The 22,589-nt window shown below is 38.7% G+C and overlaps 1 protein-coding gene across 7 annotated transcripts in view; it reads left to right on the plus strand.

Moving 5' to 3' along the window:
- MYO3A (myosin IIIA) overlaps positions 1 to 22,589 on the plus strand; it is a 261,924-nt gene that overhangs the window by 156,447 nt on the left and 82,888 nt on the right. For all 7 annotated transcript variants that reach the window (XM_008002560.3, XM_008002567.3, XM_073018805.1 and 4 more), the window contains 3 exons: positions 12,648 to 12,774; positions 17,790 to 18,000; positions 21,089 to 21,236. In XM_008002560.3, the coding sequence (XP_008000751.3) occupies positions 12,648 to 12,774; positions 17,790 to 18,000; positions 21,089 to 21,236 (486 nt within the window). The remainder of the gene's footprint in view (positions 1 to 12,647; positions 12,775 to 17,789; positions 18,001 to 21,088; positions 21,237 to 22,589) is intronic.

A 22,589-nucleotide genomic window follows, 5' to 3' on the forward strand; every position in this document is an offset into this window, starting at 1 on the left:
TTAAACAGAAAATTCTGGAAATAAGCAATTTTAAATAGCATGCCGTGCTGAGTAGCATGATGAAATCCCACTGCTTCCATCCTGGTAAATGAATCTTCTCTTTGTCTAGCATGCCCATGCTGTATAGGCTACTTGCCCCTTAGCCACTTACTAACCCTGTTAGTTATCAGTTCAAAAATACATAGTACATATAGAGAGAGTTCAGTACTATCTGTGATTTCGGGAATCCACTAGAGGTCTTGGGAGGTATCTCCCATGGATTAGAGGGGACTACTATAATCTAGTGTGTTGTAGTCAAACAATAGTGGTTGTGAAACATTCCAACTTTTAAAGTAAACTTTTCTAGTATGGGCTTTCTCCTTAACCAAGAGGAATTCAGATTTGATGAAGAGACTCTTTCCTGGCTACTTTTACAGGTCCAGAATTTAGAATCTCTCATTGAGTAATCTGAATAGACATTGCTACTCTGTTTCTAGAGGAATTAATTGGTTGTAGGGAAACATAGGTGAGAGAGAGTTTGAGGAGCCAGAGGGAATCTGGAAGGCTACTTCCAGCACCAGTCAAGAATTATTAACAAGTCCTCTTGGGACCAGAGGGGAAGTTATTGCAATGAGTTCCCCCAAACAGTGCTGATTTTACTAGAACATTATGAATTATAAGGACAACAAGAAAGTTGTACTCTAGACTCAATGGCAAGCCAAGATTGAATGCATCCTTAGGAAGACACTTTACTCACAAAAAGTTGTGAGCTGAAGTTAAGTGACTTTGTGGCTTAAACGTAGAGACTCCAACTTGACCATCTTCATTTCTGAATGACGCTTTCTCTCCATTGATTCGTGGAACCCACCTGGATCTTGGGATTGAGAAGTCAGGCTGTCCACTCTATATCTACTACACTGCAGCTGTAATTTGGGAACTCAATGGTTCTGTGGTCTCTAGGTCAGAAAGGAGATGAATGGGCCCCTTCTCTCTTGATGCACTAGATGGTTTTTAGGCTATAAAATGGAACAAAAATCCATTGTTTAATGCATTTTCTCTGAGGAGTTTTGGAGACGCTTTCAGACTTTGCTCTTAGCTGTAATTTGTTACAGTGAGACAGTACCTGGTTCTTAAGTGGCCAGTATGTGAATCTCATTCCCCCATCTCCCTCCCTCCAAAAAAAGTGAAGCAGCAAAAGTTGGCAGGATGTCTGGATTGATATATAAGGACAGGAACATTGACTTGACCATAGCACCGTTTGTCTGAGAGTTGAAAGAAAATGATGAGAAGTGAGTAGGAGTTGAACAATTGAGAGACCACTAAGCATTTAGAACTTACCATGGATACCTCATGTAAAGGATAGAGTGTGCATACCCTTGTACATGCCATGAGGTCTGCGTGGTAGACACCCTATCATGCTGAAATTTGTGCCACTGACCTTTTACCTGATTGTCTTTTGGAAACAAGATCTGAACTGTAGGACCTGGAGTCAGAGATGACCCTGATATATTTCTGGAAAATCGTTTTTTGGGCTTTGGGTTTCTTTCTCTTTTCTTTCTTTCTTCTTCCTGATATCTTTCTGGAAAATCATTTTTTTGGGTGGGTGGCGCCTGCCTTCCTTCCTTTCTTCTTTCCTTCCTTCCTTCTTTCCCTTTCTTTCTTGATGGGATCTCTCTGTGTTACTTAGGCTGGAGTGCGGTAGTGAAATCAGCTCACTGTAATTTCAAACTCCTGAACTCAATCTGTCCTTCCACCTCAGCCTCCTGATTAGCTGGCACTATAGGCGATTACCACCATGCCCAGCTAACTTTTTAAAACATTTTTTTGTAGAGGTGCATCTCACTGTGTTGCCCAGGCTGGTCTCAAACTCCTGGCCTTAAGTGATCCTCCTGCCTCAGCCTCCCAAGTAGCTGAAATTACAGGCATGAGTCGCTGTGGCTGGTGATATTTTTAATACTAGAGAAATAAATGTGTTCGTAATGGCTTCAACTCTGGGAGAGGAACTCCCTGACTCAGAAAGCATGAGTTTCAGCCATATTTCAGGTGATATGTGGCCCCCACCCAAAGACTACAGATGAGCTAGGGGCACACTCCCAGGAGACTGACTCCATATGCCACCCTGTTCTAAATATAGTCTCATTCTTATGCTCTAATTCTGATGTCCCAGGCATCATAAATGACCACTTGAATGTTTTGCTCTTATTAACCTAACCCTAATTCTACCCCTACCCCTACCCTTTCCTGGGCATAACCACTGCCAGGTGCATCTTCCCCTGCTGCCAACATTCAGTTTCAAATCTGGCCCCTCCCCTTCCGCTGCATCATTTCCCCTCAGCCCTCCCTAATCTGGTCCTCACCCTTCCCACAGTTTGTACCTATGGAGACAAGCTGATTCAAGCACTCAGTGTCCTGGCTCTTAAAGCAGAGCCAATTTATTTGGGATTCAGTCAATAAAGAAAAAAACAGCAGTCATTCTTTTCATCAATCCTTGGTCATAAGATCAGTGTTGCTAATGGTAGATGCTCCTTGTGAACTGTGGCCTGGCTCTGTTGGATGCCTGGTTAGGGGAAAACAGGAGCAGCTAATAGGAGCTCAGGGCATCCTTCTAACTGGAAGATGTATAACAAGCAAGGCAGTGCCTGCTTGTGACCAGGGGCTGGGCCTCTTCCTAGTTCTTTTCTCTGCCTTTTGTCTTCAGAGTTGATCTGCTTCTTAACACATTCACTTTTGCTATCTTAGAAGCAAGGATTCATGTTTAATTGGTTTGTTTACTTAGAAGTCCCACTCGTTAGAGGCAGCGTTTCACTTATATTTGGCTCAACTACTTTCTCTTGCTTGGTTTAGTAACACTAATGTTTACTAACATTAAAATGAAATGAGTTTTGCAGCTAGCATCTATTGACAAATATAATTTATTTCAAACTGTATATTCCAAATTTAAACATATTCAGTGCTTATTGAACATCTAAACGTACAGTGTAAGATAAAGGAAAACATAACATCTGTTTTTTGGATCTGAAGCACAACCACTGCTAGGTATTTTGGGAAGACTTTTAGTCCAGTTCAAGGTGATTCTCCTAGGGCGTGGTGGCCTCCTATCTAAAAGCAGAAACTGTCCCAGTTGGGATTTGGTAGAATTAAACTGCGTATTTACTTCCTTTTTATCCCCAGTATTGATTTTTTATGCTATTTTATTGGTTTTCTTGGATATGTTCTTTGTCAGTAGCTGCTTCTATTTTGATAGTAAAAGGCAACTTTTATTATCAAGATAAGTGGCATGATTCTGACATCCTCTAAGCACAGCATGCAGCCTTCACAGTTTACTGCAGCACAATTTGAGTGACTCTCCAATACAGTCTCTCTTTCTTTCACTTTATCTCCTGATCTTTCTCATTGGTGTTGACAGCACCCCCAGTGTATGTGTCCCTTTAAATACTCTCAGAGTTTACAGCTCATGTGTGCATTTGTGATTCAGCACAATCCAAAGGAATGACAGGAAAATCAAAATCAGATATTCTCTAAAAATAACACCATTGGAAATCTCTGAAACCGTTAAACCATATGATTTCCTAAGCCATTTCCCTGCCATAGTTTTAACATAAATGATTGGTAGTTTGATGATTCATAGTAGTTTGATGATTCAATGAGTAGCTTGTCTCATTTAGAAACAATTTTTACCATATAATGGGAGTTTTGTGGGGTTTTTTACACAAATTTATGTATCTGATGTCTAAGATGAGAATGCCTTTTTTCTGTTTTAATTGCGCTTTCATTTCTCGTGATAGTCTAAAAATCACATGCTAGCATGTTTTCTTTGGATTATTAGTTATGTCTTTAGGGAAGATCAAATAATATTTGTGAAAGAAATTAAATATTTTAAAGCATCACAAAAAGTAACGAATTTCCATGAAATACTCATTTCATTTTTAAAAATTGGTTTTAGGCCAGGCGCGGTGGCTCACGCCTGTAATCCTAGCACTTTGGGAAACCAAGGCGGGCAGATTGCCTGAACTCAGGAGTTCGAGACCAGCCTGGGCAATACGGTGAAACCCCGTCTCTTTTAAAATACAAAAAATTAGCCAGGTGTGGCAGTGTGCACCTGTAATCCCAGCTACTCAGGAGGCTGAGGCAGGAAAATTGCTTGAACGCGGGAGGCGGAGGTTGCAGTGAGCCGAGATTGTGCCACTGCACTCCAGTCTGGGAACAGAGCAAGACTCCGTCTCAAAAAAAAAAAAAAAAGGTTTTGATCAGAATCGAAGGGTATGTATATTCCATTTGGTTTGTCATTTGTAATAATTTAAAAATAATTTGATACCTTTTTCATTCAAAAAACATGAAACAAATTACAATTCCAGAATGCCATGATTTAGCCAACGTTGATGACTTGAACTAAACGACAGGGCCAAGGAGGTAGCTGGTAAAATAAAAATAATTCTGTGCTAGGGAGTCAAGATCCCTGGGCTAAAGTCCTTGACACTGCTTATTTCTGGCTGTGTGTCCAACAACTAAACTTTCTGGTCTAAGCTTATTTACCAGTAAAAGGAGGAGAAAGGAATAATTAATTTCTGAGTCACTTCCAACTCTATGATTTCATGACTAAAATTGAGGGGCACTTAATTTCCTTCTAGTCTTTGCAGATTGCTCATGCCATTTTATTGCTTTAAGTGTCTGCAGAATTGAACCTAGAATAGAGAACATATTAATATCTCACGTACCAGCAGCTGCAAATGCTAATTGCAAAGCATCTCCTTCTCTCCCATCAGTTCTTATCTGCCTGGTATGTGAACTGCAGTAACATCCCATCCTGGGTCCACTCCTCCCCACACGCCCTCCACCCCAACCTGCCTCCCTGTCCTTTCTCAACAGGAGCATCTGCACCGTGGCTCCAAGGAGTAGACTGGGTAGTGCCACATCTGCCAGGGTTGGGCCACTTTGTCCTGGTCCATGATGACCCCCACCTACTTTGCAGTCTGGTCATTGTTCTCTCAGTCCTCTCTCACGTAGGTATCAGTTAGGCATCAGGTATAGGTTGAGGCCCTAAGAAACGACTTAGCACATTTTGTCAAAACAACTCTGGACACCAAAATCAGTCTACCCTGCATTGACTGTTGCTTCCATTCCCAAAACAAAATCACTGAAAAGGAAATCATATATTTCCCAACCACAGGGCTCTGCTACTTAGAGAAGTTAATTGGCTTTTGGGGGGGGGGGGGGACCAAAAACTGGCTTAATGAGAATTTTTTGTTCTCATAAAAATCTAACCACTCACTCAGGATGCAAAGTTTTGTGTCCGGAATTGGTGGGTTCTTGGTCCCGCTGACTTCAAGAATGAAGCCGCGGATCCTCACCGTGAGTGTTACAGTTCTTAAAGATGGTGTGTCCAGAGTTTCTTCCTTCAGATGTTCAGATGTGTCCGCAGTTTCTTCCTTCTGGTGGGTTGGTGGTCTCGCTGGTGAGCGTTATAGCTCTTAAAAGCAGCGTGTCTGGAGTTGTTCTTCCCAGTCGGTTCGTGGTCTCGCTGCCTTCAGGAGTGAAGCTGCAAACCTTCACGGTGAGTGTTACAGCTCAAAAAAGCAGCATGGACCCAAAGAGTGAGCAGCAGCAAAATTTATTGTAAACAACAAAAGAACAAAGCTTCCACACTGAGAAAGGGGACCCCAGAGAGTTGCCAGTGACTGGTTCCAGCAGTGTGCTTTTAGTCGCTTATCTGGCCCCACCCACATCCTGCTGATTGGTCCATTTTACAGCGAGCTGATTGGTCCATTTTTACAGAGTACTGACTAGTGTATTTACAAACCATGAGCTAGACACAGAGTGCTGATTGGTGTGTTTACAATCCTTTAGCTAGACACAGAGTGCCAGACAGAAAAGTTCTCCAAGTCCCCACTAGGTTAGCTAGATGCAGAGTACTGACTGGTGTATTTACAAACATTGAGCTAGACACAGAGTACTGATTGGTGCATCCACAATCCCTTAGCCAGACATAAAGGTTCTCCAAGTCCCCACTAGATCCAGGAGCCCAGCTGGCTTCGCTTAGTGGATCCTGCACCAGGGCCGCAGGCAGTGCTGCTCGCCAGTCCCGCGCCAGGCACCCGTATTCCTCAGCCCTTAGGCTGTCAATGGGACCGGGCCCTGCAGTGCAGGGGGCAGCGCTCATCACTTGGGCCCTCGTCGCTTGGGCCCGGCAGGAGCCTTGGGCATGGGGGACTGCAGGTCCCCAGCCCTGCCTCACGGAGAGGCAGCTGAGGCCCGGTGAGAAATCAAGTACCCGGTAGGCCGGCACTGCTGGGGGACCCGGCGCACCCTCTGCAGCTGCTGGCCCAGGTGCTAAGCCCCTCGGCCGGAGTGCTGACCCGTCGAGCCCACGCCCACCCAGAACTTGCGCTGGCCCGCGAGCGCCTCGCGCAGCCCATTTCTCACCGGCTCCTCTCCCTCCACACCTTCCCGCAAGCAGAGGGAGCAGGCTCCGGCTTAAGCCAGCCCAGAGAGGGGCTCCTCAAGCACTGCCAGAGGCCGAGGAGGCGCCAAGAGTGAAGGCTGCTAGCATGTTGTCACCTTTCAGTTTGACACCAAAAGAAGGGGACATTTAGATTTATAAAAAAATTTTGAGAAAAGTAAATAGAAACAATGAGGCACAGATTGAGTCTTATAGACGTAAAACGAGAGATTCTGTTTTGAAAGTGAAGGAAATTTTACTGTCACTTGACTGAAACAAAAGAAAACAGTTTGACAAGCATTTATTGAGTACTACCTGTGTACCAGGCCCTGTGCTAAAAACTAGAGATATGAATTAGTCACAGTTTCTGTCCTCAGTAAGTTTGTAATCTGATAGAAGAAATATACACTAGGCATCATTTCAATAAAAGGTAGTCAAGTCTATGACAGCAGATAATTTCACGGAAACATGAAGTCTGGAGTGGAAAAAAGAACAGCGTAAGCCAGAACTGAGACATGAAATTAACAAAATAACATGGAATGCTTGGGAACCTATGAGGAGTTTGGCTGAAATATGTCAAAGAAAACTAGCTGGAAATGATAATGGACAGGCAGTCAGGCACAGGAAGATGTGGCACCTTCCTTCTAATGCCTTGGTAGGAAGCTGGAGCTTTATTGCTAGGGGAATAGGGGCCACTGAAGGATTTTAACTGGAGACATAGGATGATGTGATTTGCCTGCTAGAAAAGTCACTCTGAGAGCCATATGGAAAACGGATTGGCAAGTGGCAAGACCAGAGGCAAGGAGACTGGTCAAGAAGAGGATCATACCAGAGGCAAGCTGTGCCCTAATTATGCTTTTGAGTCTAGGTATGACCCTCACCTCGACGGATAAATATGCAACTAAATGCAGGCAGTTCACCTGGTAGTTGTTTTTAATATCCAAAGAAGGCATGCTTGTGCTCAGAAAGGACAATTTACAGTTGCTTATATTTAATTAATTCAGTATATGTATTAATGATTTTGAAACCATGTATCTATATCTAGATTTTTTCTTAAAATTTTAAGTTCTGCTCACTCATCATTTTATTCAATTTGTGAATCCAACAGTTTTTTGTATAAGAATAGAAAAAAAATCTCAGTTCTTTATTCATTTAACTCATAAACATAACTTTACATTTCTCTAAACAAACATAACGAAATTCTCTTAAACACTTGAACTTATATAAAAATTCAGTACATCTCAGTCTTTTGAATGCTCCAAATGATGGACAGAGCAGGCTTACAAGGACTGATAAGTGCTTTCTAAACTTTCTAATAATTTACCAAATCTTCTTATCCACTTAAACTTATTAGTGCCTAAGAAGATATAATAATTCAAAATTATTAATGTAGTAAATCAAGTTATCGTTTACATTTGAATGCAGTTTGCAATCAAAATATGTTCTGCTTTTCAAATTAAGGTCATAAGTGTTATACCAAATAAGTATTTAAATTTAAGTCGCAAGACTAATTGTCAGAGGATTTACTATGTCACTAATATGATCTTTACTATGTCTCACATATTAAGTTTTAGATATTTAAGAATAAACACACTGATTATTCCGAGATTACATATCTTATTCATAAATTTAACCAAAAAAAAAGCATTAGTTTGCTAGGGCTGCCATAACAAACTAACATATACTTTGTAGCTTAAACCACAGAAATGTATTGTTGACAGCACAGGAGGCTCAAAGTCTGAGATTAGGATGTGGACAGGGTTTGTTTCCCCTGAGGGTTGTGAGGGAGAATCTGTTCTATGCTCTGCTCCTAGTTTCTGGTGGTTCTCCAGTAATCATTGGTATTTTTGTACTGCAGGTCCATCACCCCATCTCCACCTAAATTTGTCTTCACCTGGTGCTCTCCTTGTGTGTGTGTGTCTTTTCACATGGTGTTCTTTTAAACAGACACCAGTATAGTAGATTAGGAATCCACCCTACTCCAGAATGACCTTATCTTAACTATTTACATTTGCAATGACCCTATTTCCAAATAAGACCACATTCTGAGTACTGGGACTTAGGACTTCAACATACGAATCTGAGGAGTACACAATTCAACCCACAACAGATACTACAGATTTCATTTACTTCAATATCTCTATTCTTCTTTTTATATTTTCCTGGGGTTCTGAGCTGAGACTAAAAGTTCAGGACTATTCTTTGGGGAGAAAGAATTTTGAAACTTTCTCCAAAATCTAGATCCTGCTTTTTTCTGGGACAAGGTTTCTCAACCTCAGTACTATTTACATTTGGGACCAGGTAATTCTTGCGTGGTTTCTCCTATGCAATGTAGAATGTTTAAGCAGCACCCTTGATCTCTACTCTGTGGATGCCAGTAGCCTTCCAACCCCATTTGTAACAACCAAAAATGTCTCCAGACGTTGCCAAATGTCCTGTGAGGGCAGAGTTGTTACCCCTTTCCCCACAATTGAGAACGACTATTTTAAGGTCATTTAATCCAAGCCACAGATCTGGGTCTATTCTCATCAGATCCAGATGGGGAACCCCAAGATGTACCTTTCAGCTGATATTTACTTGTGTTACCTGGCGTATCATACATTCCACTTGGCATATTTCAGGTGTTACTCCTACTCAATTTTCATTATAACCCCTCTGAAGAACTTTTCTGCGGGTTTGGGTAGGCAGGATTTGGAGATGCAACTCTATATACAGCCAAGCCTCTTCACTGTTTTACTGGATTCAACCAATCCCTTAAACTTTATGATGGAATTCGGCATCATTTTATACATTCCAAGTTCATAGACCAGTTTTATACTAATTACATTGGTAACATCCTTATCAAGGGTAAAAAAACACATTTTAAAACACTTTTATTTAAGTTCAGGGTACCTGTGCAGGTTTGTTTACATAGGGAAACGTGTATCATAGGGTATTGTTGTACAGATTATTTCATCATCCAGGTATTAAGCCTGGTACCCATTAGTTATTTTTCCTGATCTTCTCCCTCCTCCTACCCTGTGCCATGCCTCCTACCCTCCAACCTCCAATAGGCCCCAGTGTGTGGTGTTCTTCTCTATGTGTCTACGTGTTCTCATCATTTAGCTACCACTTACGAGTGAGAACCTGTGGTATTTGGTTTTCTATGTCTGTGCTATTTTGCTAAGGATAATGGACTCCAGTCCATCCATGTCCCTGCAAAGGACATGATCTCATTCTTTTCTATGGCCATATAGTATTCCATGGTGTATATGTACCAATGTATTTTCTTTACCCAATGTATCATTGATGGGCATATGGGTTGATTCCATGTCTTTGCTATTGTGAATAGTGTTGCAGTGAACATATGCATGCATGTATCTTTATAATAGAACAATTTATACTCCTTTCGGTATATACTCAGTAATGAAATTGCTGGATCAAGTAGTATTTGTGTCTTTAGGTCTTTGAGGAATTACCACACTGTCTTCTACAATGGTTGAACTAATTCAGACTCCCATCAATAGTGTAGAAGCGTTCCTTTTTCTCCACAACCTCACCAGCATCTGTTATTTTTTGACTTTTTAATAATACCCATTCTTACTGGTGTAAGATGGTATCTGATTGTGGTTTTGATTTGCATTTCTCTAATGATCAGTGACCTTGAGCTTTTTTCATGTGATTGTTGCCTGTATGTATGTCTTCTTTTGAGAAGTGTCTGTTTATATCCTTTGCCCACTTTTTAATAAGGTTGTTTGTTTTTTTCTAAGGCCTATAGTTTCCTCCAGAAAAATACAGCACAACGTCAGATGCTGTATGAATTTTTCCACCTGAAAGCCATGAAAGCCCATGCTGGTTGCTTCATTGCAAGTTATGCATATTACAAATGCTAATTCCTTACCAGAATTTCCTTAGAAACATTATCTACATCTAATCTGTCAGCATAGGTATTGTTCCACTTCTGAAATACACCCTACATGCATTTACTTCTTTCCATCTCTACCATTTACTGTTATATCCAAGTCACTGTTACCTCTCACCTAGACCACTGCAGTAGCCTCCTGAGTTTTCTGTCTTGCCCCAATCCACTCTGTTTCACAGGATAACTAGATTCATCCATTTAAAACACAAAAGATAATGTTGCTTCCCACTCTGAAATCTCTGGTAGCTTTCTCTGGCAATTAGCACAAAATCAAAGCTTTTTTTTTTTTTTTTTTTTTTTTGGCAGCCCAGTCTTACTCTGTCACCCAGGTTGGAGTGCAGTGGCACGATCTCGGCTTACTGAAGCCTCCACCTCCTGGGTTCAAGTGATTCTCCTGCCTCAGCCTCCCAAGTAGCTGGGATTACAGGTGCATGCCACCACGCCCAGCTAATTTTTGTATTTTAAGTAGAGATAGAGACAGAGTTTCGCTATGTTGTCCAGGCTGGTCTCAAACTCCTGACCTCAAGTTATCCAACTGCCTCGGCCTCCCAAAGTGCTGGGATTACAGGTGTGAGCCACAGTGCCCAGCTCAAGCTCTTTCTGTTGGCCCAGGGAGCCTGGGTGGTGTTGCCCAGGCTCACCTCTCTGATTTCTTACTGTACCGTTCCTCATCTTCACCCTCTTCCAGCCCTCGTGGGTCTTCCTTCTTTCTTCTAGGAAGGTTTTTGCCTTTGCTGTCCTCTGCCTAGAATAGTTCATGTCTGGTGACTTCCTGTCATTCAGGCCTCAACTTCCACATCGCCTCCTCTGAGGACAACCTTCCCTGACCTCCTAACTGAAAAAGTCTGCCTCTCCTTTCCCAGGAACTCTCCTCTTTATTAAGTTAGCACCTCTTAGCTCTATTTTCTTCGTAGCCCTTGTAATTTTTTTTCTGAACATATCATGTTTGTTTATTTGCTTATTTTCCTACTGTTTGCCCCTCCCCCCACCGCATGGCCTGAACACCCCAAGGAAGCCAGGATCTTTAGCCTATCTGCTACTGAATTACCTGAGACTAGAACAGTGCCCAGCATAAAATATGTTTTTATTAGATCAATGAATAGGTATCCCACATATATATTCATTCAACAAATATATTTGTTGTTTATATATTTACTACATATATATTTATTATGTATGAGTAAATGTATGTCCTTGAAGATGTTTTTTCATATCCAGCTTTTATCTGGACTTGGAATATGGGAGTGAATGGAATAATCACCTTTGTTAAGTGTAGGAGCTGGGCTGGAATAGATGCAGCAACCTGTAAAAACAGTAAAGAATTTTGCCTCTTTCCTGTATTTCACTGTACCATGAACATAGTTGAAGAGCTAGAATTACCACAGACTCCTTGACAAATGCCTCCGGTGTCTCCAAAAAGAATCATATATGTGTGTATATGTGTTTCTGAATGTAATTTGATGTACCTTAATTAGGAATGTATGTTAAAGAAGTAATAACTGCTATAAACTCTACGCTGTCATCTAAAATTCTTATGTGGCCTGGCACAGTGGTTTACACCAATAATCCCAGCACTTTCAGAGGCCAAGATGGGCAGATCGCTTGAGCTCAGGAGTTCGAGACCAGCCTGGGCAACATGGCGAGACCCTGTCTCTACAAAATACCAAAAATAAAATTAGGTGGGCATGGTGGCATGCAACTGTAGTCCCATCTACACAGGAGGCTTAGGAGGGTGGATCACTTGAGCCCAGGAGGCAGAGGTGGCAGTGAGCTGAGATAGTGCCACTGCACTCCAGCCTGAACAACAGTAAGACCTTGTCTCAAAAAAGAAAAAATAATAATAATCTTATGCTTACATTTAAACCACACATATCCTTTGGTTTTGGTCCTGGGATCTTTTGATTTTTCTTTCTTAGCTCTCCTTTATTCACACATATAGCCTCACTTTTAAGATGGCCTCAAGGAAAATCCATATGGTAACAACCACACTAAGTTCTGAAATTCAGTTCTGCATGGATAGATTTATCTATGGCCTAATGAATGAGGCATTTCTACTTCCTCTGAGAACAGCTTCTCATTTTTATTTTTTATTCATATTTGCATTTATAAAATATTTTTAAGCGCTTACTGGGTAACAGGCACTATGCTAACCTCTGAGGTTAAAATAATGAAAGAGGATGAGCCTACTTGGATCTCAGTGTGGCATTATCATAGTCTACGGACAGATATGATAGGGCCTGAGGGTTCTCTCCCTGTCTGTCCCCAGTCATAGTCACTGGTTGGCTGTACTCAAGGGAAGAATGACGCTAATGTTTCTATGGTGTGTTTCAGCAACTTGGAAGCATATACAGTATACTGGCTGCAATCTTGAATGTTGGCAACATTGAATTTTCTTCTGTGGCATCTGAACACCAGATTGACAAGAGCCACATTTCTAATCATACAGCCCTGGAGAACTGTAAGTTTTATTATCTTCTCTTCAAAACTGAAATCTTTCAAAGTCTTATGACATACCATAAGTATCACATAAGGATCATTTCAAGCAATTGTGCTAACCTAGAATCCTTAAAAGAATACTCAGATTTAATGTGTGTAAAATTAAAATTTAAAAGTCCACTACTTAAAACATCTTCACGCTTCTAAATTAACTGATTACTGTAGAAAATGTTTCTAAAGACTAGGCTTTTATGACTATTTTGGGAGCTATTTACATTTCGATATAAAAGCACAGATAGTATAGTTAAAATTCAGTAAACTGATCTGAAAAAGAATTATGTTATTGTCTTATAGATTTAACATCTATATCATTTTACAAGTAATAAAGACCTGTATGTTTTCATACTAGATGGATTTTACACTCATTCATCCTGGGTTGATTAATTTTGCAATCATTTTTACACAAGAGAAGCATGTCATAGTATTTGCTTCAAATCAAGTTTTCCTTAATAGTAGAGTTTGATAAATTATTTCCAGTAATTTAAGGTTTTCCATTAATATCTGCAACAGCACAGCTTTTTTCTATTTAGTATTACCTACTATGCCCTGTTATTTTATTTTTAATATTGGCACACACTTTCATAATTCCATATTTGCTGTTTCATTAATAATAATAAATGGAGAATCAGTCCTGGTCCAGAGGCTCACATCTCTTTTTTATTTTATTATTATTATTTTTTTTTTTTGGAGACAGAGTCTCACTCTATCATCCAGGCTGGAGTGCAGTGGCATGATCTTGGCTCACTACAAGCTCCACCTCCCGGGTTCATGCCATTCTCCTGCCTCAGCTTCCCAAGTAGCTGGGACTACAGGCACCTGCCACCATGCCTGGCTAATTTTTGTATTTTTAGTAGAGACGGGGTTTCACCGTGTTAGCCAGGATGGTCTCTATCTCCTGACCTCGTGATCTGCCCATCTCGGCCTCCCAAAGTGCTGGGATTATAGGCATGAGCCACCACGCCCAGCCCAAAGGCTCACACCTCTAATCCCAGTACTTTGGGACACCGAAGCTGGTGGATCACCTGAAGTCAGGAGTTTGAGACCAGCTTGGCCAACATGGTGAAACCCTGTCTCTACTAAAAATACAAAAATTAACCTAGTGTGGTGGCGCATGCCTGTAGTCTCAGCTACTTGAGGAGGCTGAGGCAGGAGAATCGCTTGAACCCAGGAAGCAGAGGTTGCAGTGAGCTGAGATTGTGCCACTGCACTCCAGCCTGGGTGACGGAGCAAGACTCTGTCTCAAAACACAAACACACACACGCACACACACACACAGACACACACACACAAAATAGAGAATCATGATACAAATTTTAATTTATATACTTTTTCCTGATTTATGCTCAGGAACAGAATGAGATGGGATAGTTTTAGGGGGCTAAGTGCCAAATTATCCTGGTCTGGACCTGTCCCCAACATCCCTATAAATGCTATCCCACTGTGTCTCTGGAGCCAGTGTGGGAATACAGTAGCAAAAGTGTATGGAGTTGGCTTGTAGTGACTGGCATGTGCCTGGAAACCTCAAGAAAACACGTTCTAATTTTCCATATATAAAAAATTTAATTGGCATGTATGATATTAACTTATCAGAAGTAGAAGGAATAACCCTACAACTCCATTGATAAGTTGTAAATCTTACATCTGATCATATTCATAAGAACTAGCAGCAGCCAGTGGAATGAGTTGCAATAGAGATGGGTTGTAGGTAAGAGTATACCTAGAAACAACCATACTAAAAAATGATTTTGATGATTGAGAACCTATTTCTGCATAAGAGAAGACAGTCATATAGGTTACAAAACGTTGATATTAATATGAATATCATTGAAATTAATTAACGTACTTTCTGGAATAACCACTCATGGAAAGTTAAAACTTTATTAATTTATATTAAAATGCTTTAATGAAAAGTTATAAGGAATTATGTCCAAACCAAGGCTGCATTTCCATATGGTTTTACAAAAGTGTTGTTTCAATTAAGCACTGGTTCTGACCATTTTGTCCCTTAAATGTCTCTCAAATCTGACCACTTCTCTTTATCATCATTGTCGCCATTCTCATGAAAAACAACATCACCTCTCACCTGAACAAGTGACCTCCCATTTGTTCATATCACATCAAAAATTGAGTTTTTCCAGGTCATTCTGCACGATTATTTCAGAAACCACATAACCCATGTATCAGTGGGCTCTCTCAGTCTCCCCCTTTCCCTCTCCGTCTTCACCTCCACCTCCCTCTCCCTCTCCCTCTCCACTTTCCTCTCCCCCTCCCTCTCCTTCTGCTCCTCCTCCTCCTTCTCCTTTTCTCTTCCTGCTTAAATTTCTTGATTGGCTTCCCATTCTTGCTGGATAAAGATCATCAAGACTAGTGCTTTGTTTAGAAAGTATTGTACTTAGCAATATATCCCCAGGTAAAATGCCTAGCATGTAGTAGACAATAAATCTATGTCAAATAAATAAACAATGTAGGGACAGAAATAGACACACAGATCAGTGGGAGACACTGTTCAGAAACAGATCCAAAGTATATTACCAAAAATGGCATTACAAATCACTAGGGAATCAGTATTGTAGAGAACTGGCTAACCATTTTGGGGAGGAGGAATTTGAATCATTCTCATATACTGTATACCAGAATGAATTCCAAACATACATACATTTAAATGCAAAACAATCGTAAAAGAGACTGGAATTGATTTATGTAATTTTGAGGGGAGAAAGGACTTGAAGAAGTTTATGTGTAGAAAATCAAAAGCACAAATGATTTTCTTTAAAAAATGGATATTTGACTACATAAAAATTAAAACTTTTATACTGAAAAAAGAAAACATAAATAAAATTGCAGTACAAATGAAACTAAGGGAAAATATTTACAACATATATATCAAAGCATTTCTTTAAGCTATGAAGAGTCTCATATAAATTGATTAGGAAAAGATGAACATATCAATGAAAATATTGCAATTTTCAAACTAAGAAACACAAATTACCAATAAAAATATGAAAGAAGAAAGTATTCAGCTTCACTAGGAATCAATTACAAATAAATAAAAAACATTTTCTCCTATCAAATTGACTATTTTAGAAAAATGATAGTCCCTGATGTCCATGAAATTGAATTGAAATTATTGGTGTTTTCTTTGGCTGAGAGGAGTGTAATTTGTTCAGACTTTTTGAAGAGCAGTTAAATAGAATATATCAAAAAACTTTCTTGATCCCAGGAGTTCGAGGCCAGCCTGGGCAACATGGTGAAACACTACATCTACCAGATAATAATAATAATTAGCCAGGTAGGTTGTCATGCGCCTGTGGTCCCAGCTGCATGGGAGGCTGAGGTAGGAGGATCTCTTGAGTCCAGGAGGTGATGCTGCAGTGAGCCGTAATTGTGCTGTAGCACACCAGCTTGGATGACAGAGCGAGACTATGTCTCAAAAAAAAAAAAAAGCTTTTACATATTTACATATTTTGAAAAATTGCTGCCCTATGCTAAGAAAATAGTACAAAATATGAACACAGATTTGTGCTTAAAATATTTATGCTGGCATTTTTTTTTTTTTTTTTTTTTGAGATGGAGTCTCACTCTGTCTCCCAGGTTGGAGTGCAGTGGCACAATCTCTCCTCACTGCAATCTCTGCCTTCTGGCTTGAAGCGATTCTCCCACTTCAGCCTCCCGAGTAGCTGGGACTACAGGTCTGTGCCACCATGCCTGGCTAATTTTTGTATTTTTTTAGTAGAGACGGGATTTCACCATATTAGCCTGGCTGGTCTCAAACTCCTGACCTCAGGTAATTCACCCACTTTGGCCTCCCAAAGTGCTGGGATTACAGGCGTGAGCTACTGCGGCTGGCCTATACTGGCATTTTTTACAATTTTGAACATAGGGAAACAATTTAAACATCCACCAATTTAAAAATTATTGCTATATTATCGTATTTGTCAGAATATTATGTGCAAATTAAAGTATATTTACAAACAATATTGAACAAAATGGGAAATGCATAAGATGTTATATGAGATAAAATGTTTGTACAGACTAATGGTAGTAAATATGCCTGGAAGGAAAGAAATGCAGAATGTTAACTTAGAAGGTAAAATTTCTGCAATGAGCCTATAGTACTTCCACGATATGAAAAAATATAGGATTTAACAATCTTAGCACATAACCAAGAAACATCTTGTCACAAGTGCTAAAAGTTAAATTTAAAATGTTCAAAATATTTTAAAAGAAGAACAACAGATTTGAAAAATTAGCCAATCTGTCATGTAATAATTTTGGTTAAAGATGTTTATTATATTCAAAAATGAGTTTTGTTCACTGAGTTAAAGTGTTATTAATTTTAAATTCCCCATGAAATGTAATCACCATTAAATGCCAAATAAATGTTTGTTCAAGCATCCGGTTTTGACATAATTTAGTAATTGAAGTATGAAACTAAAAAGTAGGATGATATGTACATGAATGTCAAGTATAAGTACATGAATGTCAAGGTAAGTTTATGCTCTTTCTGTTGTGTATTGCAGAAGGTACTTGAAATACATTTATTGAGGTATACCCCTGAAGTCTATGTAACCTTCCAATTAATTTCTACATTTTGAAAATGTGTATGTAATAATGATATCCAAATTATGCCAAAGCTATTCATTATATTTTAAAATTATTTAGCATAATTTAGTGAAAGTATGTTTGACATCACATAAACAACCACTTGCTTGTGCAGCTGTATTCCTCTGCCAGCCAGTGTGATTTGGGTTGTGTTATAACATGCAATAGCCTAAGTTTAACCAGCTGAGAAAAGTTGAGAAAAGTGATCAAGAAGAGACATAGGACTCATGTTGAATAGTATTGTATTTTTACATTACATAATCTCCACACATTTAATTCACATCATTTGAAGAAGGCAGATTAAGACATTTTCATTTTGGGGGAGTGACCTCATTGCCATAATTTCTTCTAACAATGCATCTGTTTGTTTTTCAGGTGCTTCTTTGCTTTGTATTCAGGCAGATGAGCTACAAGAAGCTCTCACCTCCCACTGTGTGGTCACTAGAGGAGAAACAATTATACGACCCAATACTGTAGAAAAAGCTACCGATGTCAGGGATGCCATGGCTAAAACCTTATATGGACGTCTCTTTAGTTGGATAGTCAACTGCATTAACAGTTTGTTGAAGCATGACTCATCACCAAGGTAAAAATTTTTACAGAAACATTTTTTCCCAAATGTCAGGTGATGTAAATCTATTTTCTAATTGATTGTTTTGTATAGATCTCTTTCAAGATGTTTCTATAATTGATATAATTAAATTATCAAAATTATAATTTAGTAGATAAGCTTCACTTCCTAGTAGTTCCACCTCATAATGCCACTTAACACTTAACTATAACACTTTTAAACTGCTGCAACATAAAACCTGTAGCAACATAAATAACACAATAAAAAGTGAATTTTTAAAATGTGATATCTTACTATCAACTAATAGGTTTTTTAAATTAGAAGTTGTACCATGAAGCATATACTATTTTATGCTTGTATAAAATGTCAGCTCAGCAGTTCTTTGTTTTTATTTTGGGGGTTTAAATTAAACCTTAAAGATAAAGGAAAACTTTATTTTCACATTTTAACTCTCACTGTAATGCCATTACAGCCTCACTGTAACTCCAATGAAATTTGGTTCAGAAATGCACTAGATAAACGTAGGTAATAGTAAATGGCAGAGCCATGATGTAAGCATTGTTATCTGACTGTAAGTCTAGATCATTCCTTCTTCAAGATAATTACAGCCACCATTGATTGAGTGCTCTCTATAGGCAGGGCTTATACATGGACACAAGTCGTTACATCTAAAGCTTTGTTCTGTGATAAATGCCATTTTGCATGTGGAAAAGCAAGATGGATGCCTACCATAAGATCACCTCATTCACACTTGCTTACTAAGCATAAAAGACCATTTATACACATTTCAAGTATGCAATTCATTATTTTTTTCACTAAAATACATGCCGCACCATAATACTATGTATAGTCAAACTGTCTAAGAGCTTATCCATTATTTCTCCATGTTCTTAACTTTGTGTCTCTCAAAATTGCTTCTGTACCTCCTGGGTACCATCTATACCATTTTCCCATTATGATGTAATGGTCAAAATGGTTGTATGTTCTGGTACGGTCATCTATATTATGTCAAGCATTCATATGAAAATGAAACAAATTCAGGGATTTTTATTATCTGTATATTCCAGAAAATGTAGGCAAGATATTTAGAGATTTGGCCTCATTTTGTTAATTATCATCTGCATGTTTGGCACTAAATGGTACCTACCCAGAAAGGGGATCTACTATATCCACTGTAGCCTGTGTACTAAATGTACATATACTAAATATATTAAATGGCAACTTTCCTTTCCATTCACTAATGAAAACCATCCAACTCTTAGATTTTAAAAATTTTTACAGAAAGTTTAAAAACTAAAGGGAGACCATTTGAAATAATGTAGTTCAACTTTGTTAAGTTGTACACTAAGTTTTTAAACAGCATATGTTGTATGCTGGGCTTTGCCACTAACTCGTTATGGGACACTGGGCAACTTACTGCATTTGTCTGGGTCTTTCCCTCCTCAACTGTTAAATAAGGGCATTGAGCCTGGCGCGGTGGCTCACGCGTCTAATCCCAGCACTTTGGGAGGCCGAGGCGGGCAGATTGCAAGGTCAGGAGATCGAGACCATCCTGGCTAACATGGTGAAACCCCATCTCTACTAAAAATACAAAAAAAAAAATTAGCGGGGCATTGTGGCGGGTGCCAGTAATCCCAACTACCCCAGAGGCTGAGGCAGGAGAGTCGCTTGAACCCGGGAGGCAGAGCTTACAGTGAGCCAAGATCGCGCCACTGCACTCCAGCCTGGGTGACAGAACGAGACTCCGTCTCAAAAAAAAAAAAAAAAAAAAAAAAAAAAACAAGGCCTTGAATGACAAGTCAGTGGTCTTAGTTGTTGGGTGTATCTTGGAGCCTTTTAAGAATGTCTTGAAAACTGCCTATTTCCTTCACTTAAAAATAAAAACTGGATATATTTCTATATCCCCATGAAAATATTGCACACTTATGATTCCAGTCCTCTTGAAAGCCATTAACAGATCCTACTTTAAGAATCTCTGAACTGGATTATTTGTAAGGTCCCTCCTGGCTCTAACACTTTTTTATGCAGTGAGTTAAATATTTATCTCTGTGGGATCCTGTGGGGCAAAGAGATTGTAAAAGGATAATAATCTTTACTAAACCAGCATAAGTTTTAACTAGACATCTTGCCTCATAAAATAATACAGAATTATTATTCAAAATAAGAACTTTCAGAAATACTCAGATAGCTTTCCTTTTGTCCATCCCAGCACATATTTAAAGTATTCTGCAGCCTGGATTTTGAATTCTGTTGCTTCCTCCAAATGTAGGGCGAATCCTTCAGCTCACAGTGTGCAGTTGCTGACTGTCATTTCCAAATCACTCCTTTACATAATACTAAGTGTAACCCTGGAATACCTAAATGACGAACACAACGAGAAGCTTTTGTACTTTCTTTTAAAAATTCACATCAACATAACTCTGCAATGTATATATTTCTTTGGGGAGGAGTAAACCTTTTAACCAATAGTAAAAAAAAAAAATGTATTTGAAATACTTAATTGTAAAATAGAATCTAATTGTATTTTAAAGTATTTAAATGCAAAAATAATCCCTATGTATTTGTATCTTTCTCCAGGTTGCCATTTGTTCTATATTAAAAAATTATGAGCAAATGATCCAAAAACAATAACAATTCTTTAAAATAATTAAGATCTTTTTAGTAAGATTTTCAAAATTGTTCTCCTAAAATGAAAAACTATACTTTTTAACAGAATTTTTGCTTTTCTGGGACAGTTTTTATTGAATATGTTTTTGCCGTGTTCTAATTGCTACCCAGGTTGTTCTTGTAATTCCTGACTCACTCAAGCCTGTGACTTTGTTCTTAGGAGAAGAAAAAGTTTCTTTTGTTTCAGTATATAACAGTATCAGAGTAGTTTCTATAGTTCAAAGAAAATACTGTTCCATTTTCATATAAAAATCAATATCTGCCATTATCTTTATGTGCTATGGAGAGAAACTATTTCAGTTAAGAAAGTTTCACTCTAAGTGTATGTTCTTATAGTAGTTTCTTAGCTCAATCACAAATGGTAACTCTAAGATTCCCTGTTTTACATTACCTCTTCAGGAAATAACTCAAAATAATGTCTCTTCAATTCTTCTAGTGGGAATGGTGATGAACTGAGCATTGGCATTCTTGATATATTTGGCTTTGAAAATTTCAAAAAAAATTCCTTCGAGCAGCTGTGCATTAACATTGCAAATGAACAAATTCAGTATTATTATAATCAACATGTGTTTGCATGGGAACAGGTAAGTCTAAGTACTTACTATAAAGATGCATGCATGTGTGTATTATAAGCAGACTTGTACAAATGAAGCAGGACCTTAACCATAGACTTAAAGCCTTAAACATTTTAGAAAGACAAAGAAAAGATTTTGTTATCTCCACGTCTATAGTAAAAACAAATAAAAACAAAAAAACTGGCGTGAATTTAGTGTGACTTCATATGTGATGTTAAATGTCCTCCATTGATAATCGGTACACTCTTCTCCAAAACTTACAATTCTGAGCCTTTGTAAACAAAGAAATTTCCTTTGAAAATTTAAGTAAACAGATATGTCCAACAGTTTTTCTTTCTGTAGACTACATAAGCTGAAATTCTGTTTAAAATTTCAATATCCATCTGAAAGCCATTACACTTCAGAATTCCAGTAGCTAGGCAACAGAACATAAGATAATAGGTTTGATGCAAATGCCATGAAATGATAATTTTGTACAGGGTACAATGTGTAATTTATGAATCAACTTCAAAAAATATTCCTCCGTAGAGAAAAATCAGACTTACTTAAATCACATTTGATGAACTGTAATACTAAAAATATTTTAATTATTTTATTACGTCTAAAAGAGTCATATTTAATATCATCCAGTATGTCATTTGTCTCCTTCAAATAATATTATATTGTTTTGCATTTAGATTAGAGGTACATGAACTTCATTTTATTCAAAATATTTAGGCTTCTTAAGAATTTATTTTGGAATTACATTTTGAAAACTGTGGTCATAAAATAAAACATTGCGATTTTGACACTTCTTAAGCCAAAAGAAGACATAAATTTAAGACCGTATCTAGTTGTTCAGCTCTCTTTCATCTATCCCAGAATGTTCCATCAGATATTAATTCCCTCTCCCTGTCTCCCTCTTCTTGTCTCCTTCTCTACTCCTCTCCATCGGTGCCCTCCCATAGCCTAGATATGTGAAGAAATCTCTTTAAAATCTTAAAAGCAAACAGAATAAAAAACAAAACCCTTTTACACTCTGCTTATCTCTGTAGCATGGTCCTCTTCCCCTCACAGCCAAGCTCCTTGAAAGCATGTTCAGCACTCACTGCATTGCGTTTCTTCCTTCCCCATCTGGTACACTGAGGTGTATCTGGCTCTGACCTCCCGACTCCCCTGGAATAGCCCTTCCTCATCTCATTAGTCATTAGTTCATTTTTGTCTTTCTCACTAGACTGTAAACTCCTTTAGGTCATATACTGTGTCTTAATTCTTTTTGTCTTTTTAGAGGCTGATGTGTAGCAAGTGCTCAATGAGTATTAATTAAACTAATGTTGCCCTGCTTTAATGCTTCACAATACTCACAGCATCCATTTGAGCCAG

This window comes from Chlorocebus sabaeus, chromosome 9 (assembly GCF_047675955.1).
Source record: "Chlorocebus sabaeus isolate Y175 chromosome 9, mChlSab1.0.hap1, whole genome shotgun sequence".
In the NCBI taxonomy this organism is placed as follows: domain Eukaryota; kingdom Metazoa; phylum Chordata; class Mammalia; order Primates; family Cercopithecidae; genus Chlorocebus; species Chlorocebus sabaeus.